Raw genomic sequence first — 27,647 nt, forward strand, 5'->3', positions numbered from 1 at the left:
CGCCTTGAGTTGCCTATAGCTGAGAAAGGAAGTATACAAATGCAGTAAATAAATAAAATAAAATAAATTGTCCATACCTACACAGGAAGCATGTTTTTCCTTTCCTTCCCCTATTTTTTTCTTTACAATGGCCTGCATCAATAGGAGCATAGTGTCTAGATCTAAGGAAGTAATGCTACCCCTCTATTCTGCTTTGGTTAGACCACATCTGGAATATTGTGTCCAATTCTGGGCACCACAATTCAAGAGAGATATTGACAAGCTGGATTGTGTCCAGAGGAGGGCGACTAAAATGATCAAGGGTCTGGAGAACAAGCCCTATGAGGAGCGGCTTAGGGAACTGGGCATGTTTAGCCTGTAGAAGAGAAGGCTGAGAGGAGATATGATAGCCATGTATAAATATGTGAGAGGAAGCCACAGGGAGAAAGGAGCATGCTTGTTTTCTGCTTCCTTGGAGACTAGGACGCGGAACAATGGCTTCAAACTACAAGAGAGGAGATTCCATCTGAACATGAGGAAGAACTTCCTGACTGTGAGAGCCGTTCAGCAGTGGAACTCTCTGCCCCGGAGTGTGGTGGAGGCTCCTTCTTTGGAAGCTTTTAAGCAGAGGCTGGATGGCCATCTGTCAGGGGTGATTTGAATGCAATATTCCTGCTTCTTGGCAGGGGGTTGGACTGGATGGCCCATGAGGTCTCTTCCAACTCTTTGATTCTATGATTCTATGATTAAGGTAATTAAAATGCATTTACTTAGATAGCAGAAAGCTAATGCATAATAATCCTAGAATTCCATAGTATTGGATACTCAGAGCATGGGTTACAACTGAACTCCATAAACCAAAGAATGAATGTACTTTCCTTTCTCCCTACTTTGCAGGTTTGCTCTTCCTTTGCCTTTCCTTGTACTCGGCTTCTCTCCTCTTCCCACCTGAGTTAGGAGTTGACTTCCTTAAGAGACACTGCTGTGAAGGCAACCAATCAGCATGGGACTTCCTTGGCTTCCTGTCTCTCCCACTTTGTAGGTGTGTTCCTCTGTACTCACCTGAAAAAAAGTTAAACACAGATGAAATCCCCTCAGGGAAAGCAAGGAAAACCTCGGCTGGATTGCAGCAGCAGATACTACCAGACCCAGATCTCCAGAAAAGATTGACCCAAGATCAAGCATGTGACATCTGTCAGGTAAGAGAACTGGATCGTGCTTCTCGGCTGCCGTACGGAAGAGCCAACTTTGCTCTGTCGCTATACTCCCAGGTGAAATGGAGAGAGAAAGAGAAGGAGAGACGTGTGAGGCCTTGTAGAGGAATTCCAGGTGAGCTGTGTCAGATTTAGCCAAGAATGTAATGAGCTCTGACAGGCAGTTTCAAGTCAAGGAAGAGAACGGCCCACCATTTTATGATGCCAAGTGAGATACGTCTACAAAGCAAAGGTCTAGTTTGATTCTTGTTAGATAAATGCTTTGCTACCGAGATTGCGTGTTTGGTTTACTCATAGTACTACTACTTTTTTTGTCTGCCTCGTGCACTTGGTAAGTGGATCTCACCTTTTACGTAGAAAAGAAACCACCAAATATGTCTTTCATTGTAATAACTCAATTGCCGGACTCAAACCTCTACTTAATGATTATTTTTAACAGGGAAGTAGTCAGGTTGGAGGCATTAACTCTGCTGGGATAAATATAGTATTTAATAGCTACTAAATCGTGGAGTGTGATCAGGTCTTGTCAGGCCTTGTTGTTCTGTTTCTTATTGTGATATGGCCTAAGGGCTAATCAATAAAATTACTACTACTAATAGCTACTAAATCAGTGTTTCTCAACCTTCCTAATGCCGCGATTCCTTAATACAGATACTCATGTCGTGGTTACCCGGAGTTTGGTGGAAACTCCTTCTTTGGAGGCTTTTAAACAGAGGATGGATGGCCAACTGTCAGGGGTGCTTTAAATGCAATATTCCTGCTTCTTGGCAGGGAGTTGGACTTGATGGCCCATGAGGTCTCTTCCAACTCTATGATTCTATGACGCCCAACCATAAAATTATTTTTGTTGCTACTTCATAACTGTAGTTTTGCTATTGTTACGAATCGTAATGGAAATATCTGATATGCAGGATGCATTTTCGTTCCCTGGACCAAATTTGGCACAAATACCCAATACTCCCACATTTTATTGTCGAAGGCTTTAATGGCTGGAATCACTTGGTTGTTGTAGGTTTTTTTCGGGCTATATGGCCATGTTCTAGAGACATTTCTCCTGACGTTTCGCCTGCATCTATGGCAAGCATCCCCAGAGGTAGTGAGGTCTGTTGGAACTAGGAAAAAGGGTTTCTGTGGAATGACCAGGGTGGGACAAAGGACTCTTGTCTGCTGGAGCTAGGTGTGAATGTTTCAACTGACCACCTTGATTAGCATTTGATTGCCTGGCAGTGCCTGAAGCAATCCTTTGTTGAGAGGTGATTAGATGTCCTTGTTTGTTTCCTCTCTGTTGTTGTGCTGTTCTAATTTTAGAGTTTTTTTTAATACTGGTAGCCAGATTTTGTTCATTTTCATTGTTTCCTCCTTTCTGTTGAAATTGTCCACATGCTTGTGGATTTCAATGGCTTCTCTGTGTAGTCTGACATGGTGGTTGTTGGAGTGATCCAGCATTTCTGTGTTCTCAAATAATATGCTGTGTCCAGGTTGGTTCATCAGGTGCTCTGCTATGGCTGACTCCCACATTTGAATACTGGTGGTGTTAGGGCGGGGGTTGATTTTGTCATCTGGGAGTTGTAGTTGCTGCGATTTATAGTTCATCTACAATCTAAGAGCATTCTGAATTCCACCAACAATCCAATTGAACTGGTTCTGGCACACAGAACTCCCATGACCAACAAAAAATACTACAAGGGTTTGGTGGGCAATGATCTTTAATTTTGGAGTTGTAGTTAACCTACTTCCAGAAAGAACTGTGGACTCAAACAATGATGGATCTGGACCAAACTTGGCATGAATACTCAATAAGCCCGAATGTGAACACGGGCGGAGTTTGGGGAAAATAGACCTTGACATTTGGGAGTTGTAGTTGCTGGGATTTATAGTTCGCCTGCAAACAAAGAGCATTCTGAATTCCACCAACAATGGAATTGAACCGGTCCTGGCACACAGAACTCCCATGACCAACAGAAAATACTGGAAGGGTTTGGTGGGCAATGATTTTGAATTTTGGAGTTGTAGTTCACCTACTTCCAGAGAGCACTGAGGACTCAAACAATGATGGATCTGGACCAAACCTGGCCCGAATACTCAATAAGCCCAAATGTGAACACTGGTGGAGTTTGGAGAAAATAGACCTTGACATTTGGGAGTTGTAGTTGCTGGGATTTATAGTTCTCCTACAATCAAAGAGCATTCTGAACCCCGCCAATGATAGAATTGGGTCGAACTTCCCACAGAGAACCCCTATAACCGATAGAAAATACTGTGCTTTGTGATGGTCTTTGGTTTCTCGACCCCCAGGTTGAGAAACGCTGTACTAAATATATCTTCACACAGTGATTCTCAATCTGTGGGTCCCCAGGTGTTTTGGCCTACAAGTCCCAGAAATCCCACCCAGTTTACCAGGTGTTAGGAATTCTGGGAGTTAATAATAATAAATAATAATAAAACTTTATTTATATCCCGCCACCATCTCCCCAAGGGACTTGGAGCAGCTTACATGAGGACAAGCCCAATAACACATCAATAAAACAACAAGCAATAAACAAAATATGAAAGCCAAAACATCTGGGGACCCACAGATTGAGGACCACTATTCTGGGGAGCCTCCAGCTACTTTCATGGCTTCCAAACTATTGCAGTGTTGGCAAAGTTTGGCAAAGTACGGAAGAGGCACATCACAATGTTACGTGCATGCATTTGTGGTGTCCTTAATTTTCATTAAAAAAAGTAAAGGTAGTCCCCTGACATGAAGTCCATTCATGTCTGACTCTGGGGTGTGGTGCTCATCTCCATTTCTAAGCCAAAGAGCCAGCGTTGTCTGTAGACACCTCCAAAGTCATGTGGCCGGCATGACTGCATGGAGTGCTGTTACCTTCCCGCCGGAGCGGTACCTATTGATCTACTCACATTTGCATGTTTTCGAACTGCTAGGTTGGCAGAAGCTAGGGTTGACAGCGGAAGCTCACGCCGCTCCCCGGAATCGAACCTGCGATAGCCTTCTGGAAATAGCCTTAAAATATCACCAGGGCAAAATGTGTCTGCTTTTTAAATAGTAAACCCTGCCACACAATATCTAGCGATGTGTCTCCTTGTATATGTCTGCCTTCAGTTTTTTTCTGGATTACGGCAACGCTAAGGCGATCTGATTTTTGGCCCTCTTTCTTCCATAGTTTCAGTTGGCTATTCTGTTTTTGCAGTTTTTTTAAATGAGGCAGTTGGGAATCAAGTTCCATAAAATGATCATGGTTTCCCTCTATGTTTAATTTGCTGGATTTCTGTGATGTTCATGTTATAGAGAAGTGATGGCTGTGGAGGAGAGCGGGGAAAGTAAAAGCTGTTTTTCAGAGAATTATGACTATCTGTGACTCACACCACCAGGTCACAACCAGGCTACTTTGAACTTGATGGGATGAATCTGTTGATATATATGGGAATGTGTGTGTTTCATCCAACACAGTGTTTCTCAACTTTCCTAATGCTACAACTCCTTAATACATTTCCTCATATTGTGGTGACCCCCCAATCATAAAATTATGTTCATTGTTACTGTAATTTTGCTACTGTTATGAATCATGATGTAAATATCTGATATGCAGGATGTATGTATTGTCAAAGGCTTTCATGGCCAGAATCACTGGGTTGTTGTGGTTTTTTTTGGGCTGTATGGCCATGGTCTAGAGGCATTCTCTCCTGACGTTTCGCCTGCATCTATGGCAAGCATCCTCACAAGTAGTGAGGTGGTGAGGCGTTGTAGTTCCTCACTACCTCTGAGGATGCTTGCCATAGATGCAGGCAAAATGTCAGGACAACAACTCATGCAGGATGTATTTTCATTTACTGGACCAAATTTGGCACTAATAATAATAATAATTATTATTATTATTATTATTATTATTATTAATTTATACCCCGCCACCATCTCCCCAAGGGACTCAGAGCGGCTTACATGAGGCCAAGCCCAACAACACATCAATAAAACAGAAAAGCAATAAACAAAACAATACAATGCAATACATATTAATATAAATCACATATAATAGTAACACACAAAGATTTAAAAGCCTATGGCCAGGCCAAATGTAATAATTTTAAATTTAAAAATAATAACACTGGGCATAAACAAGGTAGAATATGTCTGGTAGGAGGGTTTTAAGAAGTGAGTGGTGCAGTCCAACGCAATCCAGTAGTTAAAGTGCATTTGTAAGAACATTTTGCTGGGAATTGTTTCCTATTCCGGGAAGGGACACTGGAACAACCAGGTTTTCAGGCTCCTCCTAAAGGCTGCCAATGTTGGGGCATACCTGATATCCTTTGGAAGTGAGTTCCAGAGTCGGGGGGCTACCACCGAGAAGGCCTTCTCCCTCGTTCCTGCGAGGGAGGCGGGAGCACGAGCAGGGCCTCCCCGGATGATCGAAGAGATTGTGTGGGTTCATACACAGAAATACCCGATAGGTCCAAATTTGATTACTGGTGGGGTTGGGGGGGGATTGATTTTGTCATTTGGGAGTATAGTTGCTGGGATTTATAGTCGTTTTTTTTTTGTCGTGTCAGGAGCGACCTGAGAAACTGCAAGTCGCTCCTGGTGTGAGAGAATTGGCCGTCTGCAAGGACGTTGCCCAGAGGACGCCCGGATGATTTGATGTTTTTATCATCCTTGTGGGAGGCTTCTCTCATGTCTCCACCTGTGGAGCTGGAGCTGATAGAGGGAGCTCATCCGCCTCTCCCCGGATTCGAACCTGCGACCTGTCAGTCTTCAGTCCTGCCAGCATGGGGCTTTAACCCACTGCGCCACTGGGGGCTTGGGATTTATAGTTAACCTACAAGCAAGTAACATTCTGTACTCCACCAATGATGGAATTGAACCAAACTTGGCACACAGAACTCCCACAACCAACAGAAAATACCGGAAAAATTTGGTGGGCATTGACCTTGAGTTTTGGAGTTGTAGTTCACCTACATTGAGAGAGCACTGTGGACTCAAACAATGATAAATCTGGACCAAACTTGGCACAAATACTCAATGTGCCCAAATGTGAACACTGGTGGAGTTTGAGGGAAATAGACCTTGACATTTAGGGGTTGTAGTTGCTGGGATTTATAGTTCACCTACAATCAAATAGCATTCTGCAGCCCACCAACTATAGAATTGGGCCAAACCCCACACAGAACCCCCATGCCTTGAAGAAACCCGCTAGGGCGAGCCTCCCTCCAGCCTTGCATGCTCTCCCTTGCCCATGCATTTGCACTATGTGGCCATGTGCCAAACACGCCTGCTCTCCCCTCCCCATTTGGAGTTTCAAAAAGAGCCTTCCCTTTGGCTGAGAGACCAGCCAATCACTGTGGAGAAGGGCTTTTGGTGAGAGGATTCACCCTCTGTTTCCCAAAAGGTAGAGAAGGACAGGTGGAGAGAGCTTCAGCCTTCCGTGCCAAATGGATTCCTAAGACCATCAGAAATATATGTTTTCTGATGGTCTTTGGTGATTCCTCTGAAACCCCTTCGCAACCTCCAAGGGATCCCGACCCCCAGGTTGAGAAACACTGATCTAACAACTAATGCACAACTAATCATAAACTAAAAACAAAAAAACCTAATCTTAGACTAAAAACAAAAGCATTCCCAAATACAATTATTGTATTGGCTGTGCTTCAGTATTTCTGACTAACCCAGATATCTTTTCACAAGAAAGAACATCTGTTGAAACATTTTTTCAGGCCACCACGTCAGTTACAACACCTACTAATGTGTAACTCAAGGTTGCAAGAGTGCTGACACTGCATACTGAGTTGGTCAGGTGATCATCATCGATCTGTATTTTGCCTCTGCCCTGTTTAATAGTTCTATGTCATTGTTATTATATCCCAGCTGATCTGTATGTATAGTCAGCCATGATAACAACAATGGTAACAACCAGTGCATCTTGACATTAAAAAGGCCAGTGTGTTTCTATAGGCCCTCTATGATCATGTAATAGAACAACAATCATCCTGCGATAACTGCAATGAGTATCTTCTTCTTGAAAAGAAAAAGGAGTATTGACACCAAATACATTTATTATTCATCTATTCATTATGTGGCAATGAGGAACAAGACAATAGGTGAGGAATCAGGGTTAGTGTGGCATATTCTGGGCACCACAATTGAAGAGAGATATTGACAAGCTAGAATGTGTCCAGAGGGGAGCGACTAAAATTATCAAAGGTCTGGGGAACAAGCCCTTAAAGAGCTGGGCATGTTTAGCCTGAAGAAGAGAAGGCTGAGAGGAGACATGATAGCCATGTATAAATATGTGAGAGGAAGTCATAGGGAGGAGGGAGCGAACTTGTTTTCTGCTTCCCTGGAGACTAGGGCGCATAACATTGTCTTTAAACTACAAGAAAGGAGATTCCATCTGAATATTAGGAAGAACTTCCTGACTGTGAGAGGCTGTTCAGCAGTGGAACTCTCTGCCCCGGAGTGTGGTAGAGGCCCCTTCTTTGGAAGCTTTTAAACAGAGGCTGGATGACCATCTGTTAGGGGTGCTTTGAATGCAATGTTCCTGCTTCTTGGTAGGGGGTTGGACTGGATGGCCCATGAGGTCTCTTCCAACTCTATGATTCTATGTTAGATTTAATGGTACATTTAATTTGTGTCCCCTGTCCCTTTTCCATAATTTCATGGGGAATTAGCAATTTAGTTGGAGCAGGAAGAGAGGGGAAAGAAGAGGTTGTTCAATTCGTTTCCTCCACTTTGCCCCACAGTGCTATTTCTTGATCTTTAAAAAAAGTCATAATCCATATCTCCTCAAATAGGTTAGGTGATCCTGAGTCAGGAAATGACCAGAGTCTAAGTATTTTGAGCACACTCTCCCTACCTGACCTTCTTCTCAGACTGCTGAGGCTGCATTGGGTTGAAAACAAATGCCACTGGGGAGAAAGGACAGGCAGAACTCGATCTCACATCTCGTTGAACCTCAAGTGTTGAGTTAAAGGAAGGAAGAGGACTGGGACATAATCCAGCATGACTCCAGGGCACCATCGCAGTGTGTTCAGTGGAAGAGAAAAGTCTATGTTTACCACTCTCAATGTTCAGTTATTTATTTTATTTATCGTGTCATCAGCAACCATACCATTGTATTACAATTCTAACAGAGCAAAACAAACACACAGATTAAAAAGAAAAAGAAAAAAAACACACAGATTTTGCACATTTGGTAGTTGGTTAAATGTCCTTTGACCAGTATCTGGCCACTTGGAGTGCCTCTGGTGTTGCCGTAAGAAGGTCCTCCATTGTGCATGTGGCAGGGCTCAGGGTGCATTGCAGCAGGTGGTCAGTGGTTTGTTCTTCTCCACACTCACATGCCGAGGATTCCACTTTGTAGCCCCATTTCTTAAGATTGGCTCTGCATCTCGTGGTGCCAGAGTGCAGTTTGTTCAGCGCCTTCCAAGTCACCCAGTCTTCTGTGTGCCCAGGGGGGAGTCTCTCATCTGGTATCACCCATGGATTGAGGTGCTGGGTTTGGGCCTGCCACTTTTGGATTCTTGCTTGCTGGGGTGCTCCAGCGAGTGTCTCTGTAGATATAAGAAAACTATGTCTTGATTTAAGTCGTTGACATGCTGGCTGATACCCAAACAGGGGATGAGCTGGAGATGTCTCTGCCTTGGTCCTTTCACTATTGGCTGCTACTTCCCGGCGGATGTCAGGTGGTGCAATACCGGCTAAGCAGTGTAATTTCTCCAGTGGTGTAGGATGCAGACACCCCGTGATAATGCGGCATGTCTCATTAAGAGCCACATCCACTGTTTTAGTGTGGTGAGATGTGTTCCACACTGGGCATGCATACCAAGCAGCAGAGTAGCATAGTGCAAGAGCAGATGTCTTCACTGTGTCTGGTTGTGATCCCCAGGTTGTGCCAGTCAGCTTTCGTATGATGTTGTTTCTAGTGCCCACTTTTTGCTTGATGTTCAGGTAGTGCTTCTTGTGGGTCAGAGCACGGTCCAAAGTGACTCCCAGGTATTTGGGTGTGTTGCAATGCTCCAGTGGGATTCCTTCCCAGGTAATCCTCAGAGCTCGGGATGCTTGTCTGTTCTTAAGGTGAAAGGCGCATGTCTGTGTTTTAGATGGATTAGGGATCCATCTAAAACACATGTTCAGTTGAGATATGAAAATGAATAAATAAACAGCATTGCCAACAATCTGTTTTTATTTAATCCAAACATATTCATATTTGCCTGCCACAAAACTATTTTTTGTTACGGAAACTGCCTGTCCATAGAATACATGTTTTGCCTGTATCTCTCACAGCGGATTGAATGTCACTCCATTACTAGAACTACTGTATTTCTTCACTTTTAAGATGTCATTGATTGTGAGATGCATAAGACAACCTGCAATTCTAAGGTGCACCTCATTTTTAGACATGATTATATAGGAAAAGAAGTGCATCTTAGAATACTGATGTATTAGCGTTTAAAATAACTAAAGAGTGCAGTTCTATAAGGCCAGCTGTGTTAGTGTGCTGCAACAAAAACAACAAAGAATTTTGTGGGAACTTAGGGCTCTTCCAGATAGGCCATATATCTCAGGACTTGATCACAAGTTTTCTGTTTATCCTAGATTATCTGGTAATGTGGACTCATCTATCTTCTATCTTCTTCTTCTATATATATAAAAATGTTCTGTGCATAACGAGTACCTTAAAAACAAAAGAACCAATGAATGAAATCACACCAAATTTGGCAACAAAACATCTCACATCACAAGGAGTGACCATCACTCAAAAATTATGATTTTGTCATTTGGGAGTTGGAGTTGCTGGAATTTAAAGTTCACCTACAATCAAAGAGCATTCTGAACTCCACTAATGATGGCATTGAACCAAACGTGGCATACTGGACTCCCATGACCAACAGAAAACACTAGAAGGGTTTGGTGGGCATTGATCTTGAGTTTGGGAGTTGTAGTTCACCTACATCCAGAGAGCACTGTGAACTCAAACAATGATGAATCTGGACCAAACTTGGCACAAATATTCTATATACCCAAATATGAACACAGATGTTGTTTGGGGGAAATAGACCTTGACATTTGGGAGTTGTAGTTACTGGGAATTATAGTTCACCTAGAATAAAAGAGCATTCTGAACCCCACCAACGACAGAATTTGGGCAAATTTCCCACACAGAACCCCCATGACTAACAGAAAATACTTAAGGCCATCCAGTCCAACTCTCTTCACCAGGGCAAGAAAATCTAATCAAAGCCCTCCTGACAAAGAGCCATCCAGCCATAGATATTGATATATATGATTCACACACACACACACACAGATATAGTATCATAAATTTGAAAGGGACCCCTAAAGAAGGACTATGATATGTTGCATATTCCAGAGTAGGCAAACCAGACACTCTCCACATCAACACTGACAAAGAAACAACAAGAAATACTGTTTACTCACAAGCATAAAGGAATTACATATATTAGAAACCAACACTTTCTCATTACTTAATTTTCCAGATCACCAGACTGGGCCACAGCAACGCGTGGCAAGGGACAGCTAGTATAATCCATATAATCCTGAGATGAGATCCTGGGATATAGGGCCTGTCTGGACGGGTCCTTGAAAACCAATAGTTTTATTATGGCATTCATTTTAATGAATGTTGACCATAAAAAATAATATTACAGTAGACCTATGTTTTAGGCAAGGCATCTGTTTCAGAACCTTTGTGTAATATGATTTTTGCATAATCTGGAACCCTGTTTTGTTTACCTAAATGAACAATGTCTTGGGCTGGTGGAAGTTGACCATAAAGTCATTCTGGAGGCCTGGAGTGGTCACTTTTCTAGTCGTTGTTTAGATCCTCCAGGGTGATTCTATAGTATTCAAAGCTGTTTCCATATAAATGAAGCTGCATTTAAAAAGCACACATAATCAACAGGCTTAGTGTATAATACAGGTCATTAAGTAATGCCCAGGAAGTTTTTGTATGGATATTCAAAGGAAATCTCATTGAACATTAATTAGCATTGGTATTAGGCATTTCTGAGATGAACAGGAATGGCTAGGGAGTAGCATGTGCGGCTACTGTATTAGAATCAGACCTTGCACCAGTCTACCTTTTGAACCAGTAGAAGAAAAAAACCCAAAAGCACCTCAAGTTTGCAGACGACACCAAATTGGGAGGGATAGTCAATATTCCAGAAGACAGGAGCAGAATTCAAAACAATTTTAACAGATTAGAGAGATGGACCAAAACTAACAAAATGAAGTTCAACAGTGACAAATGCAAGATACTCCATTTAGGCAAAAAAAAATGAAATGCAAAGATACAGAATGGGGGACAATGCCTGGTTCGAGAGCAGTACATGTGAAAAAGATCTTGGGGTTCTCGTGGAAACAATTTAAACATGAACCAAAAATGTGATGTGGCGGCAAAAAAGCCAATGGAATTTTGGCCTGCATCAATAGGAGTCTAGTGTCTAGATCCAGGGAAGTCACGCTATCCCTCTATTCTGTCTTGGTTAGACCACATCTGGAATATTGTGTCCAGTTCTGGGCACCACAATTGAAGAGAGATACTGACAAGCTGGAATGTGTCCAGAGGAGGGCAACTAAAATGATCAAGGGTCTGGAGAACAAGCCCTATGAGGAACGGCTTAAGAAGCTGGGCATGTTTAGCCTGAAGAAGAGAAGGCTGAGAGGAGACATGATGGCCATGTATAAATATGTGAGAAGAAGCCATAGGGAGGAGGGAGCAAGCTTGTTTTCTGCTGCCCTGGAGACTAGGATGCAGAACAATGGCTTCAAACTACAAGAAAGGAGATTTCATATGATCATGAGGAAGAACTTCCTGACTGTGAGAGCCGTTCAGCAGTGAAACTCTCTGCCCCGGAGTGTGGTGCAGGCTTCTTCTTTGGAAGCTTTTAAACAGAGGCTGGATGGCCATCTGTCGGGGGTGCTTTGAATGCGATTTTCCTGCTTCTTGGCAGGTGGTTGGGCTAGATGGCCCATGAGGTCTCTTCCAACTCTATGATTCTATGATTCATGATTGGTGTCAAACTCATTTTCATCCAGTGTCTCATCTTATGGTTGCCTTCAAAGGGCCCTGAATCCATGGATGGAGAATCCATGGATACACATGGTCAGTTATAACAAAAATACTTAGTGCTGATGCTCTTTAGTTTGTATCCAGTTTGTGTCCTTAGATGTTACTGAATTACAACTCCCATCATTTTTTTTATTATCTAACATGTGACTGCAGATAACAGGAATTACAACCCAACTGCACTTGTAGCTCAAAGGTTGAAGAAAGTTAAACAAAATTTTAAAATCAGACATCATATTCACAAGCCTTGTATCTAAATTCAAACCCAGCTCTCCTGACTTTTTTTTCCATGTCAGGAGAGACTTGAGAAACTGCAAGTCGCTTCTGGTGTGAGAGAATTGCCCATCTGCAAGGACATTGCCTAGGGGATGCCAGGATGTTTGATGTTTTACTATGTTTCTGGGAGGCTTCTCTAATGTCCTCACATAGGAGATGGAGCTGCCAGGAGAAGCTCAACCAGCTCTCCCTGGATTCAAACCGCTGATCTGTTGGTCAGCAGTTCTGCTGGTACAAAGCTTTGTGTCACTGAGACCTCCTTCTTCCAACATTCCCTGCAAATAAATCTGGTTTCATTGTGATTTTCTGATGTTTTTACCTTCCTTGTGGGAGGCTTCTCTCATATCCCAGCATGGGGAGCCAAAACTGACAGAGGGAGCTCATCTGCGCTCCATCCAATTTGAATCTGTGACCTATCAGTCTTCAGTCCTGCCGGCACAGGGGTTTAACCCATTGTGCCATGGGGGCTCTCACGATACAGAACAAGTGGTGGATTTCCTTATGTTACTGTATCACAAAATCCCATCACCTCCTGTCATGAGGTCCAATGATGAGAAATACAGAAGTTGTAGACCAACATCTGGAGTGTCACATAAAATAACATGACGGGCCACATTTGGCCCCACTGGCTTTGAGGTTGACATATGTGATCTATAAGATGGGAGGGAGCACACTGTTATACACTTTTATAGCACTTCCCAGAAGAATCGGAAGTCATCTATTTATTATGGGAATGGATCAAGTATTCATAATTAAAGTTAGCCCTTCTGTATGAATATGAGAACTTTGTGGACAATACCAGTCTAGATGCTGTGTTTCATTGTTATGTGATGGATAAAATGATGGTCAGAGCTAAGATGTCAAGCTAAAACAAAGACTAGTAAACTTTACACTTTAGAGCAGTGGCTCCCAATCTTTTTTTTTTTAAAAAAAAACGAAACAAAACCAGGGACCACTTTGACCAGGGAGCACTCTTTAACATTAGTACCAAAAGGATTACAAATCAGTTTTTGGTCAACTTTAGATGCGGTTAGGTTATTTGGGGTGCTGATTCAGAAAACTGCATTAGATGGACCACATCAGCTCTAGTTTCTGATACAGAACATATGTCATCCAGTAGTCACCATCTGCTTGCCCACAGAAAACCATATTTAATGAACCTCAGCACTACAAGAGAGTTTCATGAAACGAGTCACTCTCATTGCAATGATGTAGTAATGGTGAGGCCACAGACCATATTTTAGTTCTTGCAGACTACTGGTGGTCCATGGACCACAGGCTGGGCACCACTGTTTTAGAGAGTGCAGTAGTTTGAGTGTTGGACTGGGACTCCAGAAGAAAGGATTTGGCCATGGAAATGCAATGGGCTGAATCTGTTGTTGTTTATTCATTCAATCGCTTCCGACTCTTCGTGACCTAATGGACCAGCCCACACCAGAGCTCCCTGTCAGCCGTCACCACCCCCAGCTCCTTCATAGTCAAGCCAGTCACTTCAAGGATACTATCCATCCATCTTGCCCTTGGTCGGCCCCTCTTGCTTTTTCCTTCCATTTTCGAGCATCATTGTCTGAATCTACACAACAACAAAAAATGAAGCTTTACCTTGATCTCAGTAATGGTGGGTCACACGTCATTTCTTCAAATCTAAATGTAAGTTAGATGCCTAGGAGCCTTAAGGCAATTGTAAAATGCCCTCAGTTTTAGTCTGTGATCTTGGAGACATGGGGTATCTTTTCTTTTTTAATTGTGTGTTGTGCAGCCAGGCTTGAGATGCATGTAGACTGAATCTCATCAGATTCATTCTGGCAGAATATGAGCAAGTCTCAACCTCTTAGCCTCAAAGGAAACCAGTGGTAAACCTTCTCTGAACAAATGTTGCCAAGAAACCTCAATAATTTGAAGATGAATTGATAACAACTACAGATTTGTGCTTTGTTGATCCGTTAGCATAAACATCCAAACCTTTAATATTGTTATGTTTATACTTCACAAATGCATTATTGATCAACTTTGTCCCTTTACCTTACATGTCACATTCTGTCCATGACTTGTAATGTATTTTGCTTACTATATATGTGTCACTAGCTGTCCCCTGCCAAGCATTGCTGTGGCCCACATGGGGGTTCTGTGTGGGAGGTTTGGCCCAATTCTATCTTTGGTGGAGTTCTGCCAGGATCAGGCCCTCTGTCTCTTTTTTCAGAGTTCCATTTGTGAGCCACAATCATGTTTTTTCTTTGTCAAGTTGGGATTATTATTATTATTATTATTATTTACCTGTCTCTCCTCAAGGATCAACATGGAGTACAATGCTGTTAAAATACATAGATACAGTAGATCATTAAAAACATAGAAAACCATTAAAAAAACCAATTCTAATAAAACCTAGCAGTTCAAAAACATGCAAATGTGAGTAGATCAATAGATACTGCTCCGGTGGTAAGGTAACGGCACTCCGTGCAGTCTTGCCAACCACATGACCTTGGAGGTGTCTGTGGACAATGCTGGCTCTTTGGGTTAAAAATTGAGATGAGCACCACACCCCAGAGTCGGACACAACTGGATTTCATGTCAGAAGAAAAGCTTTACCTTAATAAAATGTAAATTTTAAATTCAAAGTTCAAATGTGACTGGGTAGGCTTTCCAGAAGAGGTAGGTCTTTAATTGTGTTTTAAATCTTGACAGCTCAATTAGCCGTCGAAGCTCTGCTGGCAGGTCATTCTCTGGGTGACAGTTCTGGCTGGTTGACGTGAACATCCCGCAAAAGACATACGTGTATGGGGCAGATTACGTGGAAGAAGGCAATCCTGCAGGCAACGTAGACCCAAACCATGTAGGGCTTTAAAGGGAAGGTCCAGTGCTTTGTACTTTGTCCGGAAACTACCGTAATTGGCAACCAATGGATTGCTTTTTGTATATGCATAATATGCTCACTCCTAGATGTTCCTGTGATCAACTTGGCTGCTATATATTGAACTAATTGGAGTTTCCAAACTTGGTGGAGAGGTAGCACAATGTACAGCACATTGCAGAAGTCCAACCTTGAGGTTACCAGCAGCTGCACTACCATCTTTGGATATTCTAATTCTAGGAAGGGGCTCAGCTGACATAAAAATCAAAGCTGATAGTAAGCATCACATCTACCTGGGCTGACATTTGGAGAGATGGATCAAGGAGCACTCCCAAGCTGTGAACAAAGCCTTTTAGGGGGAGTGTAACCCCATCCAAAATTGGTTGACACACCTCCATCCACGGTTAGGTCCCTTGTTGGTAAGCATCTCTGTCTTGTCTAATCCAGTTTCAATTTGTTTTTCTTCATCCAGCCAATCATCTCCATTCAGAGGAGACACACCATCCTTCACTGTGGCTGTTTTTGAAGGCATTGAGAAATAGATTTGGGTTTCACCAGCATACTGATAATGCTCCACCCTTTGTCTATGGATGATCTCTCCCAGCAGTTTCATTTAAATGTTAAAGAGCATTGGGAATAGAATGGCACCTTGTGGAATGCCACATAACAGCCCCAAGCACCACCACCTGGAACCTGCCTGAGACGTACAACCAGAACTATTGCAGCACAGTGCTTCTGATTCCCAAATCCTCAGGTCTTCCAAAAGGCTACTATAGTTAATGGTATTGAAAGCCACTGAGAGATCTACAAGCATCAATAGGGACACACTCCCCCTATCCATATTAAGATGGAGATCATCCACTAAAGCAGTGGTTCTCAAGCTGTGGGTCCCCAGATGTTTTGGCCTTCAACTCCTAGAAATTGTAACAGCTGGTAAGTGGCTGGGATTTCTGGGAGTTGTAGGCCAAAACACCTGGAGACCCACAGCTTGAGAACCACTGCACTAAGGCAACCATAGCAGTCTGTGTCTTGCTCTGTAGCAGTTTGAAATACTATCTGAACTTGTAGGGTAACTGTCATCTCAATGCCCTTGGCCCAAAAAAAGGAAGATTACACACTGATCTGTAATTATTAAGGTCAGAAGACCCAGAGAGGACATTTCTGCTGTGGTCCTAAAGAAGAGAATTAAATTGCAGTTGTAGAATTACAATTACTGATGGAGAAGTCAGAGGAGGCTAAGGGTCACTCTTGCTTAGATTAAAGGGAATAACTATCAAAATTGGGGTTTGCAGATTTTATTCTAAAACATTCACTGCATTATCTTTGAATATTTACTGAGCTTACCTCATATACTCATGTATATGTCTAGAAATTTTAGTTTAAAAATCAGTCCAAAAATCCTTGTTCAACTTATCCACAAGTCAATTTGAGTACTATGCCTTAATTCTGAGCTACTAGGCTTATAAAGGAATTCTTGGACAACATTTGAAACTAATGCAGAGTTATTTTAGCTGGAAATAAATGAAGATATTTAATAACAGAATGTCATCTAATACTATCAAGCAAAAAGTGGGCACTAGAAATAATATCATATGAAAGCTGATTGGCACAACCTGAGGATCACAACCAGACACAGTGAAGACATCCAGAATAGACCACTGCAACGCTCTCTATGTGGGGTTGCCCTTGTGCTTTGCTACTCTGCTGATGAATACGCATGCCCAGTGTGGAACACATATCACCACACTAAAACATGGATGTGACTCTTAATGAGACATGCTGCATTATCACGGGATGTCTATGCCCCACACCACTGGAGAAACTATACTGTTTAGCTGGTATTGCACCACCTGACATCCGCTGGGAAGTAGCAGCCAATAATGAAAGGACCAAATCTCCGGCCCATCCTCTGTTCATATATCAGCTAGCACACCAACACCTTAAATCAAGAAAGAGATTTCTCAGATCTACAGAGAAACCCGCAGGAACACCTCAGCAAGCAAGAGCCCAAAAGTGGCAGGCTAAAACCCAGAACCAGGGCTAATACTGAATGAGAGATTCCCTCCTGGGCACACAGAAGACTGAGTGACTTGGAAGGCACTGAACAGACTGCATTCTGGCACCACGAGATCGAGAGCCAATCTAATATCTATCCCTTAAATTGGCCTTTTAGACTTGTAATTGTTCACAGTTCCCACTAGATGGCAGAGCAAACACTGACTGTGATTGCAAAGTTTTCTTTTAAATGTATTTCATTAATATTCTTTTTTTTTTAAAAAAAAAAACAACACATTATATGTACATCATCTTATAGAATTTTTCGTTTAAGTCATTACTCAGTGTACATTTCAAACTCTTTGTCCAGACTCCTTTCCCTTTCTTCCATTTGTATTTGTTTACCAAAATGTTGTGCCCACTTAACCATACATTTTTTCACCTGTTCCTCAATTTATACAACTTAGCAATGAAGTGGTCATCTCCAGAGTCTAGAACAATTTCAAGTTCAGGTTTGTCTACTACAAATCCAAATCAATTTTTGACCATTTTAAATTGTTCTAATAATTGTCTGCAGGTAAACCATTGTACTGTGGTGGCCCCTCTGTGGCTCCTTCTCTGTGGTGGCCCCTCGGCTCTGGAACTCGCTCCCCAGAGAAATTAGGCAAGCGCCCACCCTGGCAATCTTCAGAAAGAGCCTAAAACTTGGCTGTTCCAACGTGCCTTCAATAAATGAACAACAATTCCCTGACCTTGACCAAACCCCGCATAAAACGCCCTCGGATGCACTTTATTTTATCCTCTTGTGCAATTAAACCCCACTGTTTCGTCCCATCTGATCCACCTCCCAGATACACTACATTGCTCATCTCACCCAGTGTTTTTAATATTTGCAAACTTTTTAATATTTGCAACTGGCCCTGCCCACTGTGTTCAATTATTCTGATTTTATATTGCACTGTGTGTTTACTTTGTATTGTTTTTTTTGTATTTTAATTTTATTATATTTTATTGCTGTATTGTTATGTTGTATATTTGCCTTGTTGTAATTGCTGGATTTGGCCTCATGTAAGCCGCTCCGGGTCCCCTTGGGGAGATGGTGGCGGGGTAAAAATAAAAGTTTTATTATTATTACTGCAAAGCCTTCCAACGCAATTCCTTTCTCTTTGTTCTGAATTGGTCATTGTCCAATATCAACAAGAAATTTCAGGGAAATTTCCCTTCTAAGCAAAGCTTTGTGTGGAGAGCATAGTAAGGACTTACTGGTGTAAAAACTTTTCTTATGCTTATTCCACACTCGTAATAGTGATTTCCTTCTGTGGTGTTTATTAAAATTAGAGTCTGCCTTCATTTTATCATACCAAAGATTAATCCCAAATTTCAGACCTTCTCCTTCTAGTTGTAGCAAATGTTCATTTCCCAGGAAGAACCAGTTCTTCGACCAAGTCAAACAACATGGATAATGGGTTGTTGTAGCTTTTTCCGGGCTGTATGGCCATGTTCTAGAGGCATTTTCTCCTGACGTTTTGCCTGCATCTATGGCAAGCATCCTCAGAGGTACTCACTACCTCTGAGGAGGCTTGCCATAGATGCAGGCGAAATGTCAGGAGAAAATACCTCTAGAACATGGCCATACAGCCCGGAAAAACCTACAACAACCCAGTGATTCCGGCCATGAAAGCCTTCGACAACATGGATAATATTCGATTTTAAGACTAGGAAAACCTGGCAGAGCAGTTTAAAGGCACCTCTCTAAACTACAAGCCCCAGAAATCTGCAAGAGGCAGAAACTGGAATCCAAGTGGATCCATGCTCTCATGTGATGAAGTCCTTACAGTCCTCTTCTTTTCTTATCATCTTGCAATTATTTGACTCAGACCCTTGGTCTTTTTCCTTGCCAAATAAATGTTGATAGGTCATTTTGCCATTGTTTAAATGGGGTAACATTCAATGTAACTGGCAAGACTTGAAACAAGAACAGCAGCTTTGGTAGTACATTCATCTCTATAGCTTAAATTCTTCCCATAAGAGATAACTGCAGATCTGTCGATCTATGTAAATATTTTTAAACTTCTTTCCATATTAAATTGTGATTGTCCTCAAACAGGTCTGAGTTTTTAGTAGAAAGGTTAATACCCAGATATTTAACGTTTTGTACAGCTTGAAAACCCATTTTCTTAGATAGTAATACTTTATAACTCACCCTATCTCCTCGAGGGGATTTGGGTTTTCTGGTCCATTTTTGTTATTTTCTTGGTTAACATTGTTGTTTTCTCCTTATAGAATCATAGAGTAGGAAGAGACCTCATGGGCCATCCAGTCCAACCCCCTGCCAAGAAGCAGGAAAAATGCATTCAAAACACCCCCAACAGATGGTCATCCAGCCTCTGTTTAAAAGCTTCCAAAGAAGGAGCTTCTACCACACTCCGGGTTAGAGAGTGCCACTGCTGAACGGCTCTCACAGTCGGGAAGTTCTTCTTAATGTTCAGATGGAATCTCCTTTCTTGTAGTTTGATGCCATTGTTAATATTAAATCCTGATATTCTTCCATATTCTTTCAAAATAGGGTTCAAACCCCTACCTGTATGTAAAGGGCCATCTAAAAAAAATCAAGTCACGACTTATGAGACCTCACAACCTCTGAAGATGCCTGCCATAGATGTGGGCAAAACGTCAGGAGAGAATGCGTATGGAACATGACCATACTACCCAGAAAACTCACAGCAACCCAATCACTAAGTCATCTACAAAAGCTTTCAATTTATAACTTTGTCCTTTTATCCTTGTTCCTTTGATGTCTTCTGCTTTTCTTTTGGTGTTATTCAAAACCTCTATAACTACCAGAAATAGCAGTGGAGAAAGGGAACATCCTTGCCAAGTCCCTTTCAAATACTTTAAGCTCCTCGTCTTCTCATCTCCAAGCTAATTGTACACTGCATCTTAAGAAGTTCTTCAGAAGGCTTGACTTTCAGACCATTGATCATTCTGGGCATTCTTCTCTGGACATGTTCCAGCTTGTCAGAATCTTTAATCGTGGTGCCTACAACAGGACATATTATTTTGGACAAGATCTGACTGAATTAGAATAGAGTAGAACTATTACTTCTCTTGATCTAGTCAGTATAGATATTCCCTGAGTTACAAACATCTGGCTTACATAGGGCTTCTAGTTATAAATGGGGATGAGACAACAGGAAGTGAGAGAAACCCATCCCTAGGAAGGGAAATTCACTCTTGGAAGAGTTATCATGTCAGCAAGGTGGCTCCACTGAAGCTTTATTGCCCATCCTTGTTTCCACAACGTGCCAAATTGTTCAAAATCACAAGGACAGAAAATGAGGTGAAATCTTCTGAACAGGGGCACAGACAGAAAAACAAACACAACAGGGGTGCTAACCCTTTCCTATGCTATCCAAAGAGCTTTGGATAACATACGGAAGGGTTAACACCCCTGTTGTAGTTCAACCTTTTCATTGTCCCTTGTGATTATTTCTCTATAATCTGTACACAATGGCACTATCATTTATTTTGTTCTTCCTTTTGATATGGACATTACACATGCACATACACGCACACAAACCATATATAGCAAGCCTGAACTCATTCTGTACTTTGGCTTTTCCAAATCCCCCCTAACGTATGTATTATTATTATTATTTTATTATTTGATGCACTTATTAACCGCCATTCTCAGCCCATTTGGGCGACTCATGGCGGTGTACAAATACATATAGAAGACAATTTACAAAGAAACCAATTACAACAACATAGACTATACAACAATTACAGACAACACTAAAAATCCGCTTCGTCTCTTAGTGGAATCATAACCAGTCTCATATTCCTTGTTCCATTCCGATCTTCTTTACCACATTGTTGTTGCACTTAATTAAATGCCCTCTCGAACAGCCATGTCTTAAGGCTTTTTCGGAAGGACATGAGGGAGGGCGCCTGTCTGATGTCTGCAGGGAGAGTGTTCCACAGCCGGGGGGCCACCACCGAGAAGGCCCTCTCCCTCGTCCCCGCCAGCCGTGCCTGTGAGGCAGGCGGGATCGAGAGAAGGGCCTCCCCGGACGATCTCAAGGTCCTCGTGGGCTCGTAGGCCAAGATGCGGTCCGAAAGGTATTTTGGGCCGGAACCGTTTAGGGCTTTGTAGGCCAAAACCAGCACCTTGAATTGGGTCCGGTAGCAAATTGGCAGCCAGTGGAGCTGGGACAACAAGGGCGTTGTGTGCTCCCTGCTACCCGCTCCAGTTAGTAGCATGGCTGCCGCGCGCTGAACCAGCTGCAGCTTCCGGGCCGTCTTCAAGGGCAGCCCCACGTAGAGAGCGTTGCAGTAGTCAAGGCGGGATGTGACCAGAGCGTGTACCACCGTGGCCAAGTCAGACTTCCCGAGATACGGGCGCAGCTGGCGCACGAGCCTGAGCTGTGCAAATGCTCCCCTGGTCACCGCTGAAACCTGGGGATCCAGGCTCAACGATGAGTCCAGGGTCACACCCAAGCTGCGAACCTGCGCCTTCAAGGGGAGTGCGACCCCATCCAGCACAGGCTGTAACCCTATACCCCGTTCGGCCTTACGACTGACCAGGAGTACCTCTGTCTTGTCTGGATTTAATTTCAGTTTGTTCGCCCTCATCCAGACCGTTACAGCGGCCAGACACCGGTTCAGGACCTCGACAGCCTCCTTAGTAGCAGGTGGGAAGGACTGACAGAGTTGGACATCATCTGCGTACAGATGACACCGCACCCTGAAACTCCGGATGATCTCACCCAGCGGCTTCATGTAGATATTAAACAGCATGGGGGACAGTATGGAACCCTGTGGCACCCCACAAGTCAAAGGCTGTGGTGCGGAACAGGAGTCCCCCAATAACACCTTCTGGGTGCGGCCCTCCAGGAATGACTGGAGCCACTGCAAAGCAATGCCTCCAAGGCCCATTTCCGCAAGGCGCCCCAGAAGGATACCGTGGTCGACGGTATCGAAGGCTGCTGAGAGGTCCAGGAGCACCAACAGGAACACACTCCCCCTGTCTAGCTCCCGGCGCAGATCATCCACTAAGGCGACCAAGACCGTCTCGGTACCATGTCCCGGTCTGAAACCAGACTGTGCCGGATCCAGATAATCCGTGTCTCTCAAGAATACCTGGAGTTGTGAGGCCACCACGCTTTCCATGACTTTGCCCAAGAAGGGGAGATTGGAAACAGGCCGAAAGTTGTCCAATTTAGTGGGGTCCAGTGATGGTTTCTTCAACAGCGGCTTTATGATAGCCTGTTTTAGGCTCGCTGGAATCTTGCCTTCCCGAAGGGAGGCATTCACCACCACTGTTACCCACTCGGCCAATCCCCCTCTGGCCTCCCTCAGAAGCCAGGATGGGCAGGGGTCTAGGATGGACGTGGTGGGCCTCATTCCTCCAAGTATCTTGTCCACATCCTCGGGTTTCACAAACTGAAAAGAATCCATCAAAATAGGACAAGCAGGTGCTCTTGTTACATCCTCAGAGACTGCATTTAACGCGGCGTCCAGCCCAGAACGGATCAAGGCGACTTTGTATGCTGGCGAGTCACTTGAATTCCTCTTTGGTGATGTCTCTCATTTTCCATTTCTTATTCATGGTCAGTTGAAAGTTCCTTAGACATCTATTGTGGTTTCTTTAGACACCTCGTGTTTTTCCTCCTCATTGGAACTGTCTGAAGCTGTGTCTCCAATACCTTGCTTTTCAGAAGGAAGCCTTGAGTGGTGTGCCTCTGAGTTTTGCCTCAACTTTTCTTTTCTTTTTCTTTTTTGGTGACTTAGATGAGGAGAGAAAGAGAATCTTTATCAAGACTGCAAATGACAGAAAACTATAAGGAGTGGGAAAATTTCATTCCTTTTAGTTTTGAAGATAGGAATAGAATTCCAAAGGATATTGATAAATGTTGAAAATCGGACAAAAATAAACTTAAAATCAATAGAGACAACGTAAAATTCCCATATTTAGGCTCAGCATTACTATATATTTATATTATGTAATGAAAATTGGGGTTTTTCTTGATTGTAAGTTAAACAAGAGCCAGCGGTGTTATGCTGTATCAAAATAAAAAAGGCCAGAGCTGTTTTAATCTGCATTAAAATAACATAGATTTCAAAATGAGGGGAGTTGTAGTCCTTTTATATTCTGCATTGGTCAAGACTGATCTGGAATATTGCGTTCAGTTCTGGGCACCTCTTTTTATTGAAGGATAAAGAAAAGTTGGAGCAAGCTCAAAAAAGAGCAACAAGGATAAGAGCTTTGGAGAACAAAGCCTATGAGGAAAGGTTGAAGGTGCTCAGCATGCTCAAGTTGGTCAAAAGAAAAAAGACAACATGATTGCATTCTGTAAATATTTCAAGGGATTTCACAGAAGCAGAGACAGGCTTTTCTCTGGTGCCCCAGACGGTAGGTCCAGATCTAATGGTTCGAAGTTACAGCAGGGCAGATTCAATTTAACATTAGAAGGACTCTTTTGACAGTACAAAACTTTTAACAAAGTGAATCAATTGCCTATATAAGTTGTAAGGTTTTTTCCTAGAACTATTTTAAGAAATCTGGACAGCTGCCTGCTGGGGATGCTTTAGCTCAGGCCTGCACAACATGTGGCCCTGTCACGTTGCCACAGCTCTGCCTTATTCAGGTAGAGAGGAACCAAACTCCCAGTTTGTATTAAGCAGTTTAATTAAAACTGCACTTACTTTCTGGCTGCTTTAATAGTCCAAAATATAAAACATAAAGACTGCACTCAGCCACAGAATATAAAACAAAAATAGCAAACACTGTTGCAGGTTCAAGATAACTCTGTAGTCAAAAGGTCCTGTTCAGTGGTCAAATGCTGAGAGTTCAATAAACAAAGTCTAGGGATCAAGAATCTATACCGTAGTCAAAAGCCAGTCCAAAGATTCAAGGTTCCAGGATTCCAAAGGTTCAGGAGACAGATTTGTGAAAATCCACAAACCTGGGGGAAAACCAGCAGCATCTACCACCAAAATAAACCAATACTTTTCTCCCGAAGATCAGTCCCAAGGCTAGCTCCTTATATCCAGAAACACCCAGCTGCAACCGATATCTTGCATACCTCCACCCTTAATTGCTTTCACCCATGAACTCTTACTTACAGATTACTCAACCCTTTAAAACTAAGACTTATTTTAACCCTTCCATCACCAACTGCTAGGTCTACCACCACCACCACCAACTGCAGAACATGATACATGACAGGCCCTCATGGATTTTAAACGCACCTTTTTAACTCATGTTTTTCAGCTGATTATGTGATTCCGTGTGCATTTTCAGCAAACATCAGATAGCATCATTTATCCTGGTTTCAGTCAGATGTTAGGGCCTGTGTAGAAGGTCCCTGAGAGAGAAGGCTCACTTTCTCATTCCCACCAACTGAGCTTGTGATAGAGGTGGGACTGAGAGAAGGGCTTTTCCTGAAGATCTCAGGGCTCAGACAGGTTAGTACATGTAGATGTGATCAGCCAAATAGCTTGGACCTGAGCCGCATATGGTTTTAAAGGTCATAACCAGCACTTTGAATTGTGCTGGGAAGCAAGGGGCAGCAGGTGGAACTGCTTCAAAGTGCTGGATATGGCATGGACTCTTGAAAGGAGTACTTTCTACTAAAATTGATTCACTTTTAGTGAATATAATAGAGACCTTATTAGTCATCCAGATAATGGCACATACATCATTCTATGCAGGTAGGAATGCATGCTCAGATGTATTCTGTGGAATTGACCTTGGTGAAGTGCACAGTCATTACCTTCTTACCGGTATTACAGGTGACAGGCTAATTTATAGCTCTTCTTATTCCTCTCCCAGCACAAAAAGTCCTTATGGAAAGATTCAGTATGCTCATGGGGAATCCTGGAGAGGAGCTGACTGCTGGTTATCATCTGTATGTGAGATACGAGAGTGTGCAGCTGAGGGAATAGCTGTCATGGAACAATGTTTCTATGGTGTAATGAATGAGGCAGTCGGGATGCCTTATGTCAGCCTTCCCTAACGTAGCACACTCTAGATGTGTTCGCCTACAATTCTCATTGTTCCCAAGTAACATGGCTTTTATAGATAGGGATACTAGAAAAAAGATAGGGATCTTGGGGTCCTTGTGGACAACAAGTTACACATGAGCCAACAATGTAATGCGGCAACAAAAAAAGCCAATGGGCTTTTGGCCTGCATCAATAGGAATCTAGTGTCTAGATCCAGGGAAGTCATGCTACCCCTCTATTCTGCCTTGGTTAGACCACACCTGGCATACTGTGTCCAATTCTGGGCAACACAATTGAAGGGAGATGTTGACAAGCTGGAATGTGTCCAGAGGAGGGCAACTAAAATGATCAAGGGTCTGAAGAACAAGCCCTTTGAGGAGTGGCTTAAAGAGCTGGGCATGTTTAGCTTGAAGAAGAGAAGGCTGAGAGGAGACATGATAGTCATGTATAAATATGTGAAGGAAGTCATAGGGAGGAGGGAGCAAACTTGTTTTCTACTGCCCTGGAGACTAGGATGTGGAATAATTATTTATTATTATTATTATTTGGAAGATTTCTATACCGGCCTTCTCACCTCAACTGAGGGACTCAGGTCGGTTTACAGCATATATGCAATTACAAAATATACAAATACAACCGAGTGCAACATCATTAAGGATTAAAACCACACAATAAAATACAATAAAACATCATCATTACAATTACCCAGGCCAAAACGTCAATACAATCGCAGTCGTAGTCACAGTTCATTAAAGATTCAGTCCTCAAAAGCCACATTCCAGAGCCAGGTCTTTAGTAATTTCCTGAAAGTCAGGAGGGAGGGGGCAGATCGGATCTCTAGTGGAAGGGCTTCAAACTACAAGAAAGGAGATTCCACCTGAAAATTAAGAAGAACTTCCTGACTGTGAGAGCTGTTCAGCAGTGGAACTCTTTGCCCTGGAGTGTGGTGGAGGCTCCCTCTTTGAAAGCTTTTAAACGGAGCCTGGATGGGCATCTGTCAGGGGTGCTTTGAATGCAATTTTCCTGCTTCTTGGCAAGGGGTTGGACTGGATGGTCCATGAGGTCTCTTCCGACTCTATGATTCTATGAAATGGGGAAAGTTGATCTATTGCAATTTCTGTCTGTGTGTATTTACACATTTCAGAAGATGAAAAAGTACCTTCCAAATTATTTTGCTAGGAAGACTGATAGGTTGTTGTAAGAACAACCAGCAACCACTACTTGGTGGTGAAGGATATTTGTGCTCCAGAGTAGCATTGTGGACACTTGTATTTAATGCTCTCTGTTCACATAAATGTTTTCCTATTCAGCAACGAATTGTTCTTTCTCCTGCTATCCCTCCCCCACCACCATCTACTGTAGTGACTAGACTGTGCATTGCAGCGAAGTGTGATGAAATTTCCTGAGTCTAATACTGATTTCACCAGCAGTGGGGGAGGGGGAGAAGAAACTTCAAATAATGAAAAAGTGCATGTTTTAGCACAACTTAGTCATAGACTCTGTGTGTGTGTGTGTGTGTGTGTGTGTGTGTGTTTAGACTAGGTCTCCAGAATTGCCCAATGCTTTGGTTTCCGCTAAGGAACAAGGAAGGAGTGGCTCGCCAACAAGCAAACAGCATTGGATTCCTTTATTTTCCTCTCCGGCCTTTCTTTGTGTTGCAGGAAATTGGGGGTGAATAGCTCAGCCAGAGTGGCTTTTGAACATCCTGCTGACTTTTCCCCCCAGCTACCTTTTCGCATATACTCCAGGCGATTTTAACTAATGCCTTGTACGCAAAGTCCTGTGTGCTTGCTTCCTTTATCTTCTCCTCCTTCTCATGCAAAAATCAGAAGTGTATGATAGAGCATGATCTAAAAATATCTCACTCATGTAGGCCTGGATTGGGAAACCCTTGCTTGGGGGCAAGGGGGGTCTCCTCTGAAGTCCTCATAGAACCTGTGGGAGCTTGTATGTTGTCCTGCTGTACATTACTGGATTAGAGCAAATGGGATACAGAGGAATAGAGAATGAGATTCATTGCTATCGAAGACTGCTAAAAAAGGTAAGATGTACTAGTAAATTTATCACATTTTGAGTTGGCGGTTCTATTATTTATACAGCGAATTAGTTAAAAGTAATGAGCAAGTTGCAAGCAGAAGATCTCTGTTTATTATCAATGTGGCAGAGCTTTCATGTTCAGGGGTAGCAGATCTCGGTATTGCCTGTTGGGGATGGTTGCCTTGCCAAAGCATTTGGCTTGCT

General features: G+C 42.8%; 1 protein-coding gene across 2 annotated transcripts in view; it reads left to right on the top strand.

Moving 5' to 3' along the window:
• Positions 1 to 1,029: 1,029 nt before the first annotated feature.
• LOC132776433 (uncharacterized) overlaps positions 1,030 to 27,647 on the top strand; it is a 64,763-nt gene continuing 38,145 nt past the window's right edge. The window contains exon 1 of one of the 2 annotated variants that reach the window (XM_067468937.1): positions 1,030 to 1,178. Coding sequence is in view for 1 of the 2 variants with exons in the window: in XM_067468936.1 (XP_067325037.1) it covers positions 27,391 to 27,447 (57 nt within the window). In the remaining variant the exon portion in view is untranslated. Of the gene's footprint in view, positions 1,179 to 26,941; positions 27,448 to 27,647 lie in introns of those variants that run through there. The other variant, XM_067468936.1, reaches the window with a different exon arrangement.

This window comes from Anolis sagrei, chromosome 5, assembly GCF_037176765.1.
Source record: "Anolis sagrei isolate rAnoSag1 chromosome 5, rAnoSag1.mat, whole genome shotgun sequence".
Classification (NCBI taxonomy): Eukaryota; Metazoa; Chordata; class Lepidosauria; order Squamata; family Dactyloidae; genus Anolis; species Anolis sagrei.